At 35.0% G+C, this 15321-nt stretch overlaps 1 protein-coding gene across 1 annotated transcript in view; it reads left to right on the forward strand.

Moving 5' to 3' along the window:
* The window catches only part of SLK (STE20 like kinase), a 72023-nt gene that overhangs the window by 29280 nt on the left and 27422 nt on the right, over nt 1–15321 (forward strand). The window contains 11 exon segments of the mRNA XM_030568842.1: nt 2219–2383; nt 6271–6319; nt 7028–7177; nt 9667–9723; nt 9726–9738; nt 9962–10156; nt 11941–11995; nt 12453–12585; nt 14974–15014; nt 15016–15087; nt 15089–15320. Of these exon segments, the coding sequence (XP_030424702.1) occupies nt 2219–2383; nt 6271–6319; nt 7028–7177; nt 9667–9723; nt 9726–9738; nt 9962–10156; nt 11941–11995; nt 12453–12585; nt 14974–15014; nt 15016–15087; nt 15089–15320 (1162 nt within the window).

Below are 15321 nucleotides of genomic sequence, written 5' to 3' on the forward strand. Positions count from 1 at the left end.
TAAAATTAGTATAACTAAAAGATTAGAGGAAAAACATGGTTTCAAGGAGTTTTTATGCATTTGTGATGGCACTTTGTGTATAGTCAGTTTCATGAGTTTTTTCCTATTGTCAAGAGAATTGTGCTTCAGTCCTGCAACTACACATTTGTGGGCACAGGGGTTGCTCTGCATGGATATGTGTGCAGCATTGTGGTCTTTATCAAGTTTTCCGTGTTGCTTCTGTGGGTCTTTCAGACAGTACTTGGTGAGGGAAACCTTTTAAAAAAAAAAAAAAAGTAGAGAAACATTGTTTTTGAAATTACTTTTAATTCATTTATTTAAATTGATTTGATTCCAAATTTATGGATTCACTTCAAAAGATTTTTTTAATTGTATTTGTGTCCATTTATGATGTGTATATAGACAGGCTTAAAGGCTTTTGTTTTATTTTTATGATTGTTTTTGGTCTTAGAAATATCAAAATGTCAAGTCTCATCTTCTCTAGTTTTACTGGATTACTTTTTGAGTATGGTGAGCTCTCACGCTTTTACTGAATGTTTAACAAAGATTTCCCTTCTTCCAAATATTTGTTACTTTGATATTAAAAAGATGTTGTTAATAGCCAAACAAAAATGAGAGTTTTAAACAGTCTAACTACAAATTCTTTCCTCTCTCGGTTGCTCAGCTTTCTGGGTTTTGTTGCTTGTGATGGCATAATTCCATTAGTTCTCCATTTGCCAGGGGACCTCTCTACACCAAGAACATTTTCTAAAAATTTCCCACCATTACTGTATGCAATTCAGCTGCCCCTGCGTTAGCAGTATGTGACAGGCTGCCAGAATTTTCAACATCCTGTTAAACACCACCAGCAGCAAGTAGACATCCTATATTAGATCTCCCAGTTATGCTAACACTGTTGGAGCTGAACTGTAATTATCAACGCATGTCATTTGGAGACATTTTTCCTAGGATAGGCAGGTCCATAAAGTTTTACAAGGTCAACAAACTTTAGTTTCCTATCTGAAAAACAGGGAGTTTATGAAAGGCACAATCCTGTACCTCCTATTTTTCAACTTTGTGGTTGCTTTCTTAACGCTCCAAGATTCAGTGTAGTTTTAGTTCAGTTAATAAGATCTAAGATTGTAAACAAGCTTGTAAAGAAGGTTTTTAGCTTAGTGTGTTCTCAGAACAGTTACCTCTAACCTAGCAAGAAGTCAGGAGATGAGATCATCCTCCTTAATCTATAGCTACGCTACAGTTTAAATCAACATAAATTATGTCACTCAGGGGTGTGAATTAGCCATCCCCTTGAACGACATAATTTATGCTGATTTAAGTGCTGATGTGGACAGCTCTATGTTGGTGGGAGAGATTCTCTCGCTGCTCACAGGGACTGAAGTAATTAAACAGATGAGAGAGCTCTCTCCTGTTGGCTTAGAACAGCTACACTAGAATGCTTACAACGACACTGCATCAATGCAGCTGTGCCTCTGAACATTCTCTAGCTATTGTATCCAGAGCCTTACTCTGGCTTCCTTTATGCTATGTAAGAGAGCTCAAATAGAATAAAAGGGTCCTAAAAGCCCCAGTTCCAGACAGCAGAGGATTTCCCCTGTGCAGGTACAGTAGAGGACAATCATAAAGAAGCTTGCAAGTTCAGTCAAAGGGTCCTGTCGGGAACGAGGGGTCACAGCATGCCAGGCTGTACTGTGGCCCATAGAGCATCCCAGGGAAGCTGTCATAACTTGAGACAAATCTTTAGTTACTCCCAGTGCTTCTCCAGCCCCAGGAGGATGGCACAAAGGTGGTTTAAACCACCTTACTCCACCCTTTATTTAAGATGTAAATTCTATGCTGTTCCTTTTATAGGGAGTACCAATAGCAACTTCCTTGGGAGATAGACAGCATGATGATTCAGAGAATGGAATTAGGAGTCAGGAACTCCTACATTCTCATCTTATTTCTTCTATGGATTTTCTGTTTCACTAGGAAAGTTATCAAACCTTCCTCTTCCTCAGTTTATCCAGTATATAATATGTATATATTGTGTTCTGTGTGGTATGTTGAGGATTAATTAGTAAATGTTTGTAAAACACATTGAAGATGGCAAAATGCTACAGCAGTATACTAATTATTATAACAGAATCTGGAGGTGAAATAATTGAGGTTTGTCACTATTTTGAACATGTTCAGAATAGAGAAGTTCCTTTGTTAATGGTGCTGTGAATTCCTTTTACAGGCTCAGAACAAAGAAACCAAAGTCCTTGCTGCAGCAAAGGTGATTGATACTAAATCCGAGGAAGAACTAGAAGATTACATGGTTGAGATTGATATTCTAGCATCCTGCGATCATCCAAATATTGTCAAGCTTCTAGATGCTTTCTACTATGAAAACAATCTTTGGGTAGGTGTTTCCTTTTGTATACTATTTTTCTATTTATGTAAAAATATTGAACTTCAGGTTTCCCCCCCAACTTAATAATAAGAGTCTTTATATCATTATTCCATCAAATCTTTTCTACATTGTTACTAATTATTAGGATAATTATCCACACAATTTTACAACTAACTTGCAAGTCGCATGATTACTGTGTCAAAACATCTTCTAGCAAATCAGTATGATGCAATTAACATATACAGAGGCATCTATTCAGTTCTGACTGTAACAGCAGCTCTGGTTCACCCTGATTTGATTCTAAAACTTGATATTTGATACACCTCTACCTTGATATAACACTGTCCTCGGGAGCCAAAAAATCTTACCGCGTTACAGGTGAAACCGCGTTATATCGAACTTGCTTTGATCCACCGGAGTGCGAAGCCTCTCCCCCCCCCACCGCCTCGAGCACTGCTTTACCACGTTATAGCCAAATTTGTGTTATATCGGGTCGCATTATATTGGGGTAGAGGTGTAGTTTATTTCCATGTATGGAGAAGATTTAGACATTTCTTGTTTGTAACTGCTACATTCAAGTTTTAAGTCCACCAGCACAGTTCAGAAATAGGTAACGGGAAGATTTGATAACGGCAACACACAATCAAAAATAAAATTAAAATTAGGACTTATAGAGACCAATCTTGTGAGGTGATGATCAACCTCAACTTCCACTGGTTTCAGTGGGACTTGAGGGATCTCAGTAATTTGCAGAAAGTGCTTAGCATCTAACAGAACTGGGCCCACAATTTCCAGGCCTTTGAATGTACATGTGTAGATTTCACAAATATAATGCATGTACTTAGATACTCTGCTAATTACTTTGCAGTGAATTAAATGTATATAAATATCAAAGTTATGTGTAATAAGATTATTCCACATTTGTTCTTTGATATCATTATTAGACTGGAATAGGGTTCCAAGGGAGGTTGTGGAATCCTCACCTTTGGCAGCTTTTAAGAATAAGTGGCATAGGCACCTGTCAGGAGGAGCTAGGTTCATTTGGCCCTGCCTTAGCATGGTGGCTGGCCTTGTTGACTTCTGAAGGTCCATTTCTAGCCCTACATTTCTATGACTATTTATTAAGAAAGAAGTATACTTGGGTCTGTACAAGGAAGATAATCTTTGCCCTTAGGTGTTTACAGTTTAAATACACACACAAGTTAGACAGAAAATATCCTAGAACACGTAAATAAGTTTAACTTTGCTCACAGCCTTTAAAAAAAAAAATTAATGGATGATACCAGTTTTACTAATGTGAATTTGCCTGGGAGGGTTTCATGGAAGAATTTCATGAATGAAGAGTTGAATGGGGGAAAGTTCCATGTGCAGGGGGGGGCCGTACGGGAGTCAAACATCAAAGTGAGTGGTTAGGTGGGATTCATTGGCAGAGTGAAGGGGTCAAAGGGTGAGTAGTTTGAAATAAAAGCAGAGACATAGATATGGTGGAGTTGAAAGTGACAGTGAGAAGCCTAAACTTTGTGGTAGGCAAAAGGAAGCCACTGACAGGAATCAAAGACAGCAGTGATAATTAGAGTGGCCATTGAGGTGATAATCAGATAGATAATATCCTTCTTGAGGATTATTTATGTGTTTCTCAAAAAGATTTAAAATGTTTTATTTGTACATTTTTATTAAAGTTTGAAATGGGATACTGTGCTCCTTATGTTTTAATTAAGATAAAATCGTCAGTCCCTATCACCTTTGCTTGTTATTTGGTTAGCTCACTCAAGCTAAACAGGAGTCAGCCTTTATTAGTACACCTCTATCTCAGTATAATGCTGTCCTCGGGAGCCAAAAAATCTTACCGCGTTATAGGTGAAACCGCATTATATCGAATTTGTTTTGATCTGCCGGAGCACCAGCCCCGCCCCTCTGGAGCGCTGCTTAACCGCGTTATATCCGATTCCATGTTATATCAGGTGGCATTATATCGGGGTAGAGGTGTACTTGCATAGGAGACCTCCCTGGATGCTGCAGGAAGTAGTATTAGTGATTCGGTATATGGCATTCTTCCCTCTGAGGCCCTGATCCAGGAAAGCAGTTAAGAAGTGCTTAAGTCATGCCTATTAAGGACAGCACTTACGCATATTCTTAACTTTAAGCATATGCATAAATACCAATGATGTTAATTGGACCTAACCATATGTTTAAAGTTAAGCACGTGGTTAATTACTGTTTTGAGAAGAAAGTCTTGCCTGAAATGCCTTTTATTACTCAGCCTATGCCCCAGCAAAGAGTTAAATGCAAATTAATGTTTCATCCATTTGTAGTAATTAATCATTTTAAAATGCTCATGTTCTGACCAGTTTGTCTTATCAGCTTTATTCTTTAGTAATCAAATCTCTCTCCCATGTAGTAGTAGTAGTGTGATTTATTTCTCCTCAGAGTCATAATCTGATTTTTGAAAATAAGCTTGTATTTTCTTCTCTTACATTATTTTAGATCTGTAACCTGTAAAGAAAAAAAAGACAAGATTTGGTGTTAAGTTCTCCTGAGTAGCAAACTGTTAATTTTCCAGAATAAGATAACAATCAGAAATGGGTATTAAAAATGGTTTTTGGCTTCCATCAGCTTTACAAACACCTTTTTCATCAAAAGGACATATACAAAAATGTGTTTTAAACTAAATTTTATAGACTATATTATTTTATGTGGAATTTTTCTACAGTGAGTTTTTTGGCGTTTTGTCTCATTCTTCACTTGTCTGGTTTGTAAAAACAAAACACTGCAGATGTGTAAACTGAGTAATGGTATGTGAATGTAGCAGGGGTTTACAAAGATTCTACATGATATTAGTTCTTCATAATGCTATTGTGAGGAGCAGTTAGTATAAATATAGTGTCACATAAGATGTAAATGAGTATTTAATTATTTATTTATGTCATAAATTGAGACTCTTTCCTTTTTTAAGAAAAGTGTGTTCTGAGTTAAACATCAAGGTGTTTTTCCAGTGTATGATTGTGAGGAAGTAGTTGTCATACTCAACTTTTTAATTAAATATTCAAAGTTTTTAAATGAAAAAGAAAACTACTTCAGAATACAAAAAAATGAGATCTCAATGTGCTGAAAGATCATTGGTTAAAAAAGTTTAAAAAACTATTGGCTCACCCTTCTTTCCATCCTTTTTATTATTTTTGTCCACTTCTTTTTGTCTCTACAGATCAGTAGGGTTTGTATCCCCAAAGATAACTGCATTATACTTTTGTTTAATAAGAGACTTGGAAGCAAGGGTGTGAATACTTCCCAGTATAACTAGTTATTCTGGGAACAAGAGACTGTTCTATGGACATGAATAGGAAGAAAGAGAAAAACACGTCAAAGGGTTTTTGGTTTTTCCTTTAAAACATGTGACAGGTCTATTTCCTTTGATTTTTGATGTCTTTTCCTTCATGTAAAGTTTATATTTTTCTGTTTCACCTGAAGAGGGGGGAGTGAAGATAAAGCAGCTATCTCTGGGCTGTTAACAAAGGTTTTGGCTCCTGTACTCAGAATTTTCAAATCCGAAATGACTAATAATGATTATGCAAATTACACACTCAGCCAACCAGATTTCAGTTGACTTAATCCTTTATTCGGAATGTTATATACTTGATTAACACATTTTGTTGTGAGGATCTCCAAGCAGTTTGCACACAATTTACTTAAGCCTTACAGTGCCATTTTCAGTTAGTTAATATCACTGTTCTACAGAGGTTAGATAAGTGATTTATCAAGGTCACACCGCAAGCCAGGATAACGAGCAAGTAGAATCCAAGCCTCCTGATGCAAGACCTGTGGTCTCACACCTCTAGACAACACTTCCAATTCAGTAAATTAGCTTTATTTTTAATACCTGTGTTTTTATTTATACACAGATCCTGATTGAATTTTGTGCAGGTGGAGCAGTAGATGCAGTAATGTTGGGTAAATACAAGTTTTTGTTTCAAGTAATAATCTTTATAACAGGTTAAAATAAATATACTTAAATATTTGGAAGGATTTTACATTTAAAAATTATATACTATTTTGAAATGCAGCTGTTTTGTTTGTATTTTGTGCAGGACTATACTGGACAATACTCATTGTGATGATTTAAAAATATTTATTATGTGAGCTTAAAGTAGATTATTATATAGTCGTTATATTTCTCAGAAATCTAAATTATTTTAAAATTAATAATTTAAATTATGCGTTAATTTATGCATGTGATCAACTTTAATCGCATGAGTAGATTATTTATGTGATTAGTTGTCCATGTATTTAAGTCTTTACAGATTCTGGTTCTTTTTTCCATCTTACTCTAATTACGTTTTAAATAATACTTTATATTTCATTGACTTGAGAGTTGTTTTAATGACATTTCCGTATATTAAACAGAAAATTCAATCTAACTTTATAAATAGTTCACAAATGAGATGTTTCCAGATCCCAGGTGTGAAATCCTGGCTTCATTGGAGTCAATGGGAATTTTGCCATTGACTTCAGTGGGCCAGAATTTTTCGCCTAATGTTTACTTCTAAAACTAATGGTCAGATTGACAGTTTTTGCTATGATTTATAATAATCAGTCTGGAAATTTATGTAAAAATAAAAACAAAATTGCAAAATATTTGTGTATCTCTGTCTCTTTCAGAACTTGAGAGGCCATTAACAGAGCCACAGATCAAAGTAGTTTGCAAGCAGACTTTGGAGGCACTGAACTACTTGCATGAAAATAAGATCATTCACAGAGATCTAAAAGCTGGCAATATTCTTTTTACATTAGATGGAGACATTAAACTGGGTAAGGCTCTTGCATGGAAATATACAAGATTTAAAAAAAAACAACCAGATCATCTTATGAACTTTTTTGTTTAAATTGTTGTTTGGCACTGTTAAGTATTTGTGTACTTAGATATACATCATAGAAGAATTATAGTTCAACAGACATAAGTGATTTTTTGTTCTAAAAAATAAGTAAAGCTTGAGTTATCTTATTTATGCTTGTCAAACCTCCCATAGGTTTATGGTAGAAACCTCAGCTCTTCTCTTTGCAGAGTTTGGCTATGGAAAACTATATTTAAAATGTGTGAAAATAAAGTCTATAATAATTGAATTTCTTTAAATGTCTCCCACTAATATTCTAGATATAGAAAAAATGTGATATGATCACTGTTGTTATTATTGGTGTTCCCTTTTCCCTACAGCCTTCTATATCTGTGATCATTCCCTCTTCCTTAACTTCAGTGGGAGCTGGAACACACAATTGCTACGAGCTTTGTAGTTTTTATTCCTAGCATTCTATCTGAAGTAATCACCACCACCCAAAATTTTGTCTCCTGAGAACGAGGATGGTATAGAGAGGAAATCTCCACGAGGATTCCTTCATGAAAGCTCCACATTGTCCCATTGAGGGATGGAATTTAGTCCCTCCATCTAGGAAATGGCTAAATGGCCCACCTCTAAAGCTGGTAGATCCTCCGGGATGCATAGTTGTCCAGATGTATCTTCATGGAGGTCCTCTGCTTTTACACTGACTTTGGGGCTTCAAGTAGCATTCCTTCACTACTAGCTTAACTTTGAAGTCAATTAAAAAATTCAGAATAGCTAAGTGCTTTGGTGATTCTTTGCCTCAGTTTTTCATCTGCAAAGTAGGGATGATAATCCTGCCTTCCTATTTGTTTTGTTTGCTAAACTTGTAAGCTTCAAGGCAGGGGCTGTCTCTTCCTGTGTGTATATATACACAGCACCTGGCACAATGGGAACCCTATCTTGATTGTGGCCTCCCACTGTTTCCTTGTACTCCTCTGTCTGTATCCACCTTTTGTCTCGTCTTCTACTTAAATTGTAAGCTTCTTAGGGTAAGTAACATTTTTTTGTTTTGTGTTTATGCAGCCCCTAACACAATGGGGTCCTAGTCTGTGACTAGTATTCATAGACACTACATTAGTACAAATAAATAAATAAATATGATATAATATAAAATAATACTATAATAAAATAATAATTAATACTAAAGCCTGAGGCTGTATTATCTTTTCTAACAAATTTCCACGGGGTCAGAGCTAGGGTGACGTGTATTCTTCTGTCTTTGCCCATTTCTCTTGTCCCACGAGATCTCTGTCTCTTCTCAGCATGGATGTGAAGTTGGGTTATAGTGCTGTAGAGATAGCTAAGACCATACTTTGCAGAGAAATCTGAGTGGGGAAGTCCCCTTCATGCATGGATTCAGTGGATGTAAACTGGCTCTATAAAATTGAGACTGGTCAAAGATTTAATTTACTTTCTCTTTGAAAAGGAAACAGGGTCTGTATGAAAGAATGAGTAATTTCTTTCTTGCTGCTTGTACTATTTGCTTTTTTGCTTCTGATGGTCTTGAATTTGTTAAGTGCAATGCCTCCTGTTTTTTAATAAATAATATGGAATTTCACGTATGACAATAATTTTATGAGAAACAATCAAGTTTTAATGTCTAATTTATAGTATCTACAGTCCTTTTACTATTTCTGTTTTTATACTGGAATAGCTGTAAAGAGTTAGGCTTATCAAGCATTGAGCCTATCATGTCATTTCATACAGATTGAAGCAGACAGCATGTGGGTATTTTGTCTCTTTGGTCTAATCAGTACACTTTAATTAAGAAGAGTTAGAACATCTGCTATAGTAGGACACAAAAAAGGATCTCTTCAAAATAAATATACTTATTTTGTAAATGAGAAATGTCATGCTTTATATGCCATTTGATAAAATTTATTATAGGAAATGCCAGATTTCCAATTTACATTTTACAATCAAAAGTGTACCTACATGCCTTTACTATTAGCCTTTTTCAAATATTTCATACTGGGGGAACATGAAAAAGAAAATAAAACCTAGTTTAGGATTTCTGAATTAGTGTAAAAATCAGTGATGTTAATGTTGAAGTTTAGTATGATGATTTCATAGGTAAAATAAATAATTTCCTAATGGAAAATATTTTATTCCTTTTCTTCTAACAGCAAATATTTCTCCTATCTGCCATTATTTCTGTCCCTCACATCCTAAAGTGCTTTATTTTTAGCAGGGGAAGGCATTATACTTTTTTATTAGAGCAGTTAGTGAGCTACAAAGCATTACTGATTAATAATACCAACATTTTAAAATATTTTGAACTCTCACTTTGGAGTTTTAATATTCACATATGTATACTTTTTGATCTGAAACGTAGCTCAAAATTTCATATGCTAGTTGTGGAATGTAAAAAAGAAAAATTTTCACCTCTAAATTAATAATATTTTTACTGTTTGCTTCAAGCGGATTTTGGCGTATCTGCTAAAAACACAAGGACAATACAGAGAAGAGATTCTTTCATTGTACACCTTACTGGTAAGTGTGCAGTTTGTTAACTTTTTAGCACGAACTAATATTTAATATCACAGTTGATTACATAGCCTTGTAAAAGAATAATGTAAAATATGTAAAAGTGTGCCATTTACTTTAAAATATTTAAATTTCATTAATATTTTAATTAAGGCAACAATTTAGAATGTTTTTGGCTGCAGATGATAATGCTTCATTCTCTAATTCTATACACCGTTCTCTTTTGCAGGATGGCTCCTGAAGTGGTAATGTGTGAGACATCTAAAGACAGGCCTTATGATTATAAGGCTGATGTGTGGTCACTGGGCATCACTTTAATAGAAATGGCTCAAGTAGAACCACCTCATCACGAGTTAAATCCTATGCGCGTGCTGCTGAAAATAGCAAAATCTGACCCACCTACATTGGCACAGCCTTCAAAATGGTAAGTCTTTAATGCTAACTTTTTTTGTCAAGAGTTTTGGAGATTGACCCTGAGTCTGCGGCGATGTAAGCACATTTAACTTCAGGTCCTTGGGTAGTCCTATTAAATTGTATGGAACTACTCACATGCATTAAGTACTTATATGTGGCCTTGGAGGATTGGGACCCATGACTTTACTTTTTGTTGTTGCAGTGTCTAGAAACTTTCATATTAAAAAGGCTACAGTATCTTAGTATTTTGATATTGTTGGAAAACAGAGCTTGTTCTTTTTAAACATAAGATTCAGATTCAACATCAAATGTGTACATAAAGAATTTTAACTACCCTTTTAAAAAATGGTATATAGAGAAAAGCATGAAGAGGATGATCTGTTTAAAAAAAAAGTAAAAATGGGAAAAAGAGAAATGTTGAAGAGTCCTCTTGAGGATTTCATACAGACAATATATGTGGTTTGAAAAGCATATGCCATTTCCCACTCAGTCACAACAACAGATTGTTTTCAAATGGTTAGTGCAAAATATTACTAGGTGAATTTGCAGTTAGGAAGCATTTTAAATCAAGAACTATAAAATAAAACCTTTCTTTAAAATGGAACTTGATTAGAAAAAATGCTGCTCAGGGACTAAAAAAGAACAACAGAAAGGTTGAGTTTGCACTTCACAAGGGAAAATAATGGATAAACGGGTGTTGAATGAAGCCATATCACTTTACACAAAACAATGTAACAGATAAAGCAGTGGTTTTTAATGTAGTCTAGATTATAAAACTTTATTAAGAGATGTTACAAGGTAAGCAATGTGATACTTTCACTTTTAAACATTTATTAGATTGGCTATCGGGAAGATCAATATGCAGCACCTCATGGGCTTTCTGACTGTAAACTCTTCGGGTTAAATTCATATCCCCTGTATATAACTCCATTGATTTCATTCGAGTTATGCCATGATTGTAACCAGTTAAGGGGAAACTGTTTGGGTCTTGGTTTTTTTCCATTCTCTTGCCTCTCCTGCCTTATTTTGAGTGGGATGGTGAGCAACTGTAATGCAGAGATAAGTGGGAAATTGAAAAGAACGTATCAATATGCAGTTTGTGTATGAGGAAAGGTAAAGTGGCAATCGCTTATTTGTTTTCTTTTGCGGTCTTCAACTTTAAAGATTTTCTAAGGAAATGTTTGGAAAAGAATGTAGATGCCAGATGGAATACTGCTCACTTCTGCAGGTGGGAAGAGTTAACTGCCAACAGGGTTATAGTACTTGGGTTTAATACATATATTTAGAAATCAGGACACTGCTACTCTGAAGTTCTGAATAATTCAAAATTAGATATACTTAATCTGTATTTAACATTATGGGGCAGATCCTCAGCTGGTATAAATCAGTGGAGAGACACCAGCTTACACCAGGTGGAAATCTGGCCTACTATTTGTAAATTTTTATATGAAAATAATAATTTTGTGCACCTATTTATGTTAATTCAGTGCTTCCCCTAAAGTATAAAGTAGTTGTGTTTATATAAGCAGTTGATTGCTGACAGATGTTTTAAAAGCTTTACTCCTCCTCCATCTGCTATAATGCTGTCCTGCAAAGAGCTAACAGGAGTAGATCTGACTAGATAAATTTGATTCTGTTTAATGTCAGTGCATGTTTACTTGTATCCAAAATACATTTGACATATGTTGAAAGGCTTTAAGAAGCAGGACCAAACAGAGAGAGAATAGTTTATGCAGAAAGGATATGAAGACAGGATATGAAGGATATGAAGACAGGTAGTTGTTTTTCCTAAAGGAAAAATACAGAAGAAAATGATTATCTCACAAATCTTTGGTCCAAAGGCAACATTGTATTTTTCTAGATTAAGTACTTTTAGATAATAAATAGAAAATGTATTAGGTGGAAGTTCAGGCAAGGAATAAAAAAAATGAAGACCATTCCAAGAAAAGCAACCTTTTAAAAACTCTTTCTGCTTTATTCTTTGGGTTAAGGTTAGTATAACTTTTAAAAAAATTATTTGATGAGCTATCTGTATTTTTGATGAGTTTATTAAACAAGTCTCCACATAAATATTTAGATATTGATGTTTTAGATTTTAAAACTTCTAATTTAAAAATCTTCATTAATAAAAAAGGGTATTGGGTAAGTATTACAGTTTAATCCCTTTAATATATGGGTATAATAGAGAACAAGATACAACCCTAAAGAAATTGCTACTTTTATTCCATTGTTATAAAAAATGAAATGACTGTTTATTGTTTATTTTAAAAGCCTTTTTTTTTTTTTTTTTTTTTTTTTTTTACAAGCATCCATTTGTTACTGTCACTTCTAATAAACCAGTCAGAGAGTTGATTGCAGAGGCAAAGGCTGAAGTAACAGAAGAAGTTGAAGATGGTAAAGATGAAGATGAAGAGGAGGAAACAGAAAATTCTCTGGTCAGTTAAAGTATTAATCTATAGATATATATGGGTGCTTATTTTAATTACATTTTGTCTATGAAGAACTTATTTTCTGGCACACTAATTGTTTTTGTAACATTTTTAGTTTGTACTAAGAATGAATTTTTTTTCCCCAAGTATAGTATGCCTTCAGTGCAAAATACAGAAGTCAGAATTTATAAAAGTCAGATGATCTTAAGCTTCAGGACAGAATAATAAAGAATATCGTGTGCATGTATGGTTGTTATGTGTGTACATGTGGATATGTAAGGCGAGAAAGCTGTTAAAACCAGAGGTGGACAAACTGTGGCTCATGAGCTGAAGCCCCAAGCCCTGTTGGGCGCCTCCCATGGGGCTGAAGCCCGAAGCCACAGCAGGTACGCTCCAGCTCTCGAACTTCTGGAGATGGCCATATGCAGCTCAGAGGGTCAGTAGGTTTGGCCACCTCTGGTTTAAACAGTCAAAAGAGTTTTTGTAAAATAATACACAAATATTTAAATTCAGGCAAATATGTAAATATGTTAACGTGTAAGTGAACTGTGTATTTGGTATAGTAACTAACTCTTGTATGGGTGAAGATATGACATTTATGTTATAGATTGTTTCCTGTGCATTTATAACTCCACTATTGAAAAAAAAAGAACAAAAATCTCTCTACAGGACAAGCTCTCTAGTGGAGTCAGTTTGTGAGAAATTTAGATTTATAGGATACTTCTGCCAGTCAAATTCAGTCCCTAAAGGGAAATGAAACTATAGCTCTAGTATGATATATGCTAATATATTGTGGATAAAATAGGTTGTTGACATTATTTATATGTATCCTATGAAAAAACACATTTGACTTCCAATATACTGAGATTCTAAAATACTTTCATATTTAGAATTATTTTAGATGCATTTTAGCACAAAGAGTGTGTTACTACATGCTTTCTTAGGCAAAAAACTCACATTGAGGTTTGCCTTAGTAGAAAGAGCAGGATCAGGCCAATATTTGATACAGTAGCTAGGCATAATTTACATAACATTTTAAATTATATACTATAATCTCCTAATGGCAAGTTGTAACAGTTTCATTCACAGATTATGGGGTTCTAGTAGTAAATATAGACAAAGATGTATCATTATCGCTCTGAAGAGTGAACGAATAATTATGATTTGAGATATATTTGTCTGTATCTGTCTTTATAGAAATATAATATTAATTCACAGTCTAGCAACAACAATTGCTAGAGTTATGTTCACATAATCATTTTGATTATAACTTCTTGTTACCATCCATTCATATCTGCTAAAAACTTTTACCTTTCTAACTGAAATTTCTCGCACTTGGTCTCTGCCTGAAGGCAAACTTTTGAAGTTTGTGTAAAAATTGTTCAGCCATTTTTGTGTGAGAAGAGGTTAAAAACTACATTTTTCCAATTTTTATATCTATATACTGATATTATAATATAATATACCTATACATTTAAAAAAACAAAGAAAATGTTACAACCTTCTTAAACATTTGCAAGTTAAAATTTGGCATGGAAATAATCCTCCTGGAGGCGTAATGCCGTTGTTGAAAAGAAATTTTTTTTTTCACATGTAAGTGGAGCAAAGTTGGCTACAAAGTAAAAAACCTAATTAGATGTATTGCTGCTAATTAGTTGGGACCTATGGGATGAGATCCTCATCCCCACTCCAGCCTTATTATGCTAAGTAAAAGGGCCATGAAAGCCCCACTTCTGGCTATGGATGGATTTCCCTGGTACAAGCACTGTGAAAACAGCCATAAGACTGCTTTCTGAGTATCCCCTCACAAGCCCTGGCAAAGGGAACGTACTAGGGGCATCTTGGGGCAGTACTCAGATTTGTGGGCAATGCCGTGGTCCATAAGGCAGCCTGGGGAAGCTGCGGTAATTTAGACACACCCCTAGGTGTGTTTATGCTCAGGTCCTCTCCAGTCCCTTGAGTAGCCCAGGATCAAGGGGGCAAAAAGATGGCGTAAGGCCAAGATTTTTTGTTGTGCCTCTTAGGTGTGCACACAGAATCTCACCTCTGTGGCCAGAAGAACCATATAGGGTGTAAAGTGGTGGAGGAAGGGCTTATGAGGACTTTACAAGGTGTGTGGGTGCTGAGGCAAAGGATGTCCAGCATCCCTCAGGGACTGAGAGCGGGCTCCTGTGAAACTGTAAACTGGTCAGAAGGACTTTTCTACAGATGTAATAGTTCTGTGGTTATGTCTTGTCAAATAGTTTGAGATTATGGAGTTTATTTTTCCTGGAAACCAAGTACATACGTGTAGTGTTTTTTCATATACATATCATTCTGTGCAAGAATTTTTGTATAATTGTTTTCTACATAAATTAGAAAATAGTAATTTTTTTTTCTTTTTTTAAATACATTTTAGCATTACCAACAAACAAGCGTGCCTCCTCTGACCTTAGTATTTGCCAGCTCCGAAGAAGACAAACTTTCACAGAATGCTGCGATTCTGGAATCTGTTTCTGAGAAAACAGAAAAATAATGCTGCCGAGGAGAAGAACATCAGTGTATTTCCAGATGATAAAACAACTGCTAATGAACCCAAGACAATTAAAGATGTGTCTGATACCACTCCTGGAGATGTTGTAAAGGTTGCAGAATGGGTCAGTATTATTGAGGAAGATGAGCCAGAGAAAAGATCAGGAGTTGAAAAGAGTACTGGAAAAGCAGAAGTTATAAATGAAGACACTGGATCACAGACAGAAAGAAAGCA

Source organism: Gopherus evgoodei, chromosome 7, assembly GCF_007399415.2.
Source record: "Gopherus evgoodei ecotype Sinaloan lineage chromosome 7, rGopEvg1_v1.p, whole genome shotgun sequence".
Taxonomy (NCBI): Eukaryota; Metazoa; Chordata; order Testudines; family Testudinidae; genus Gopherus; species Gopherus evgoodei.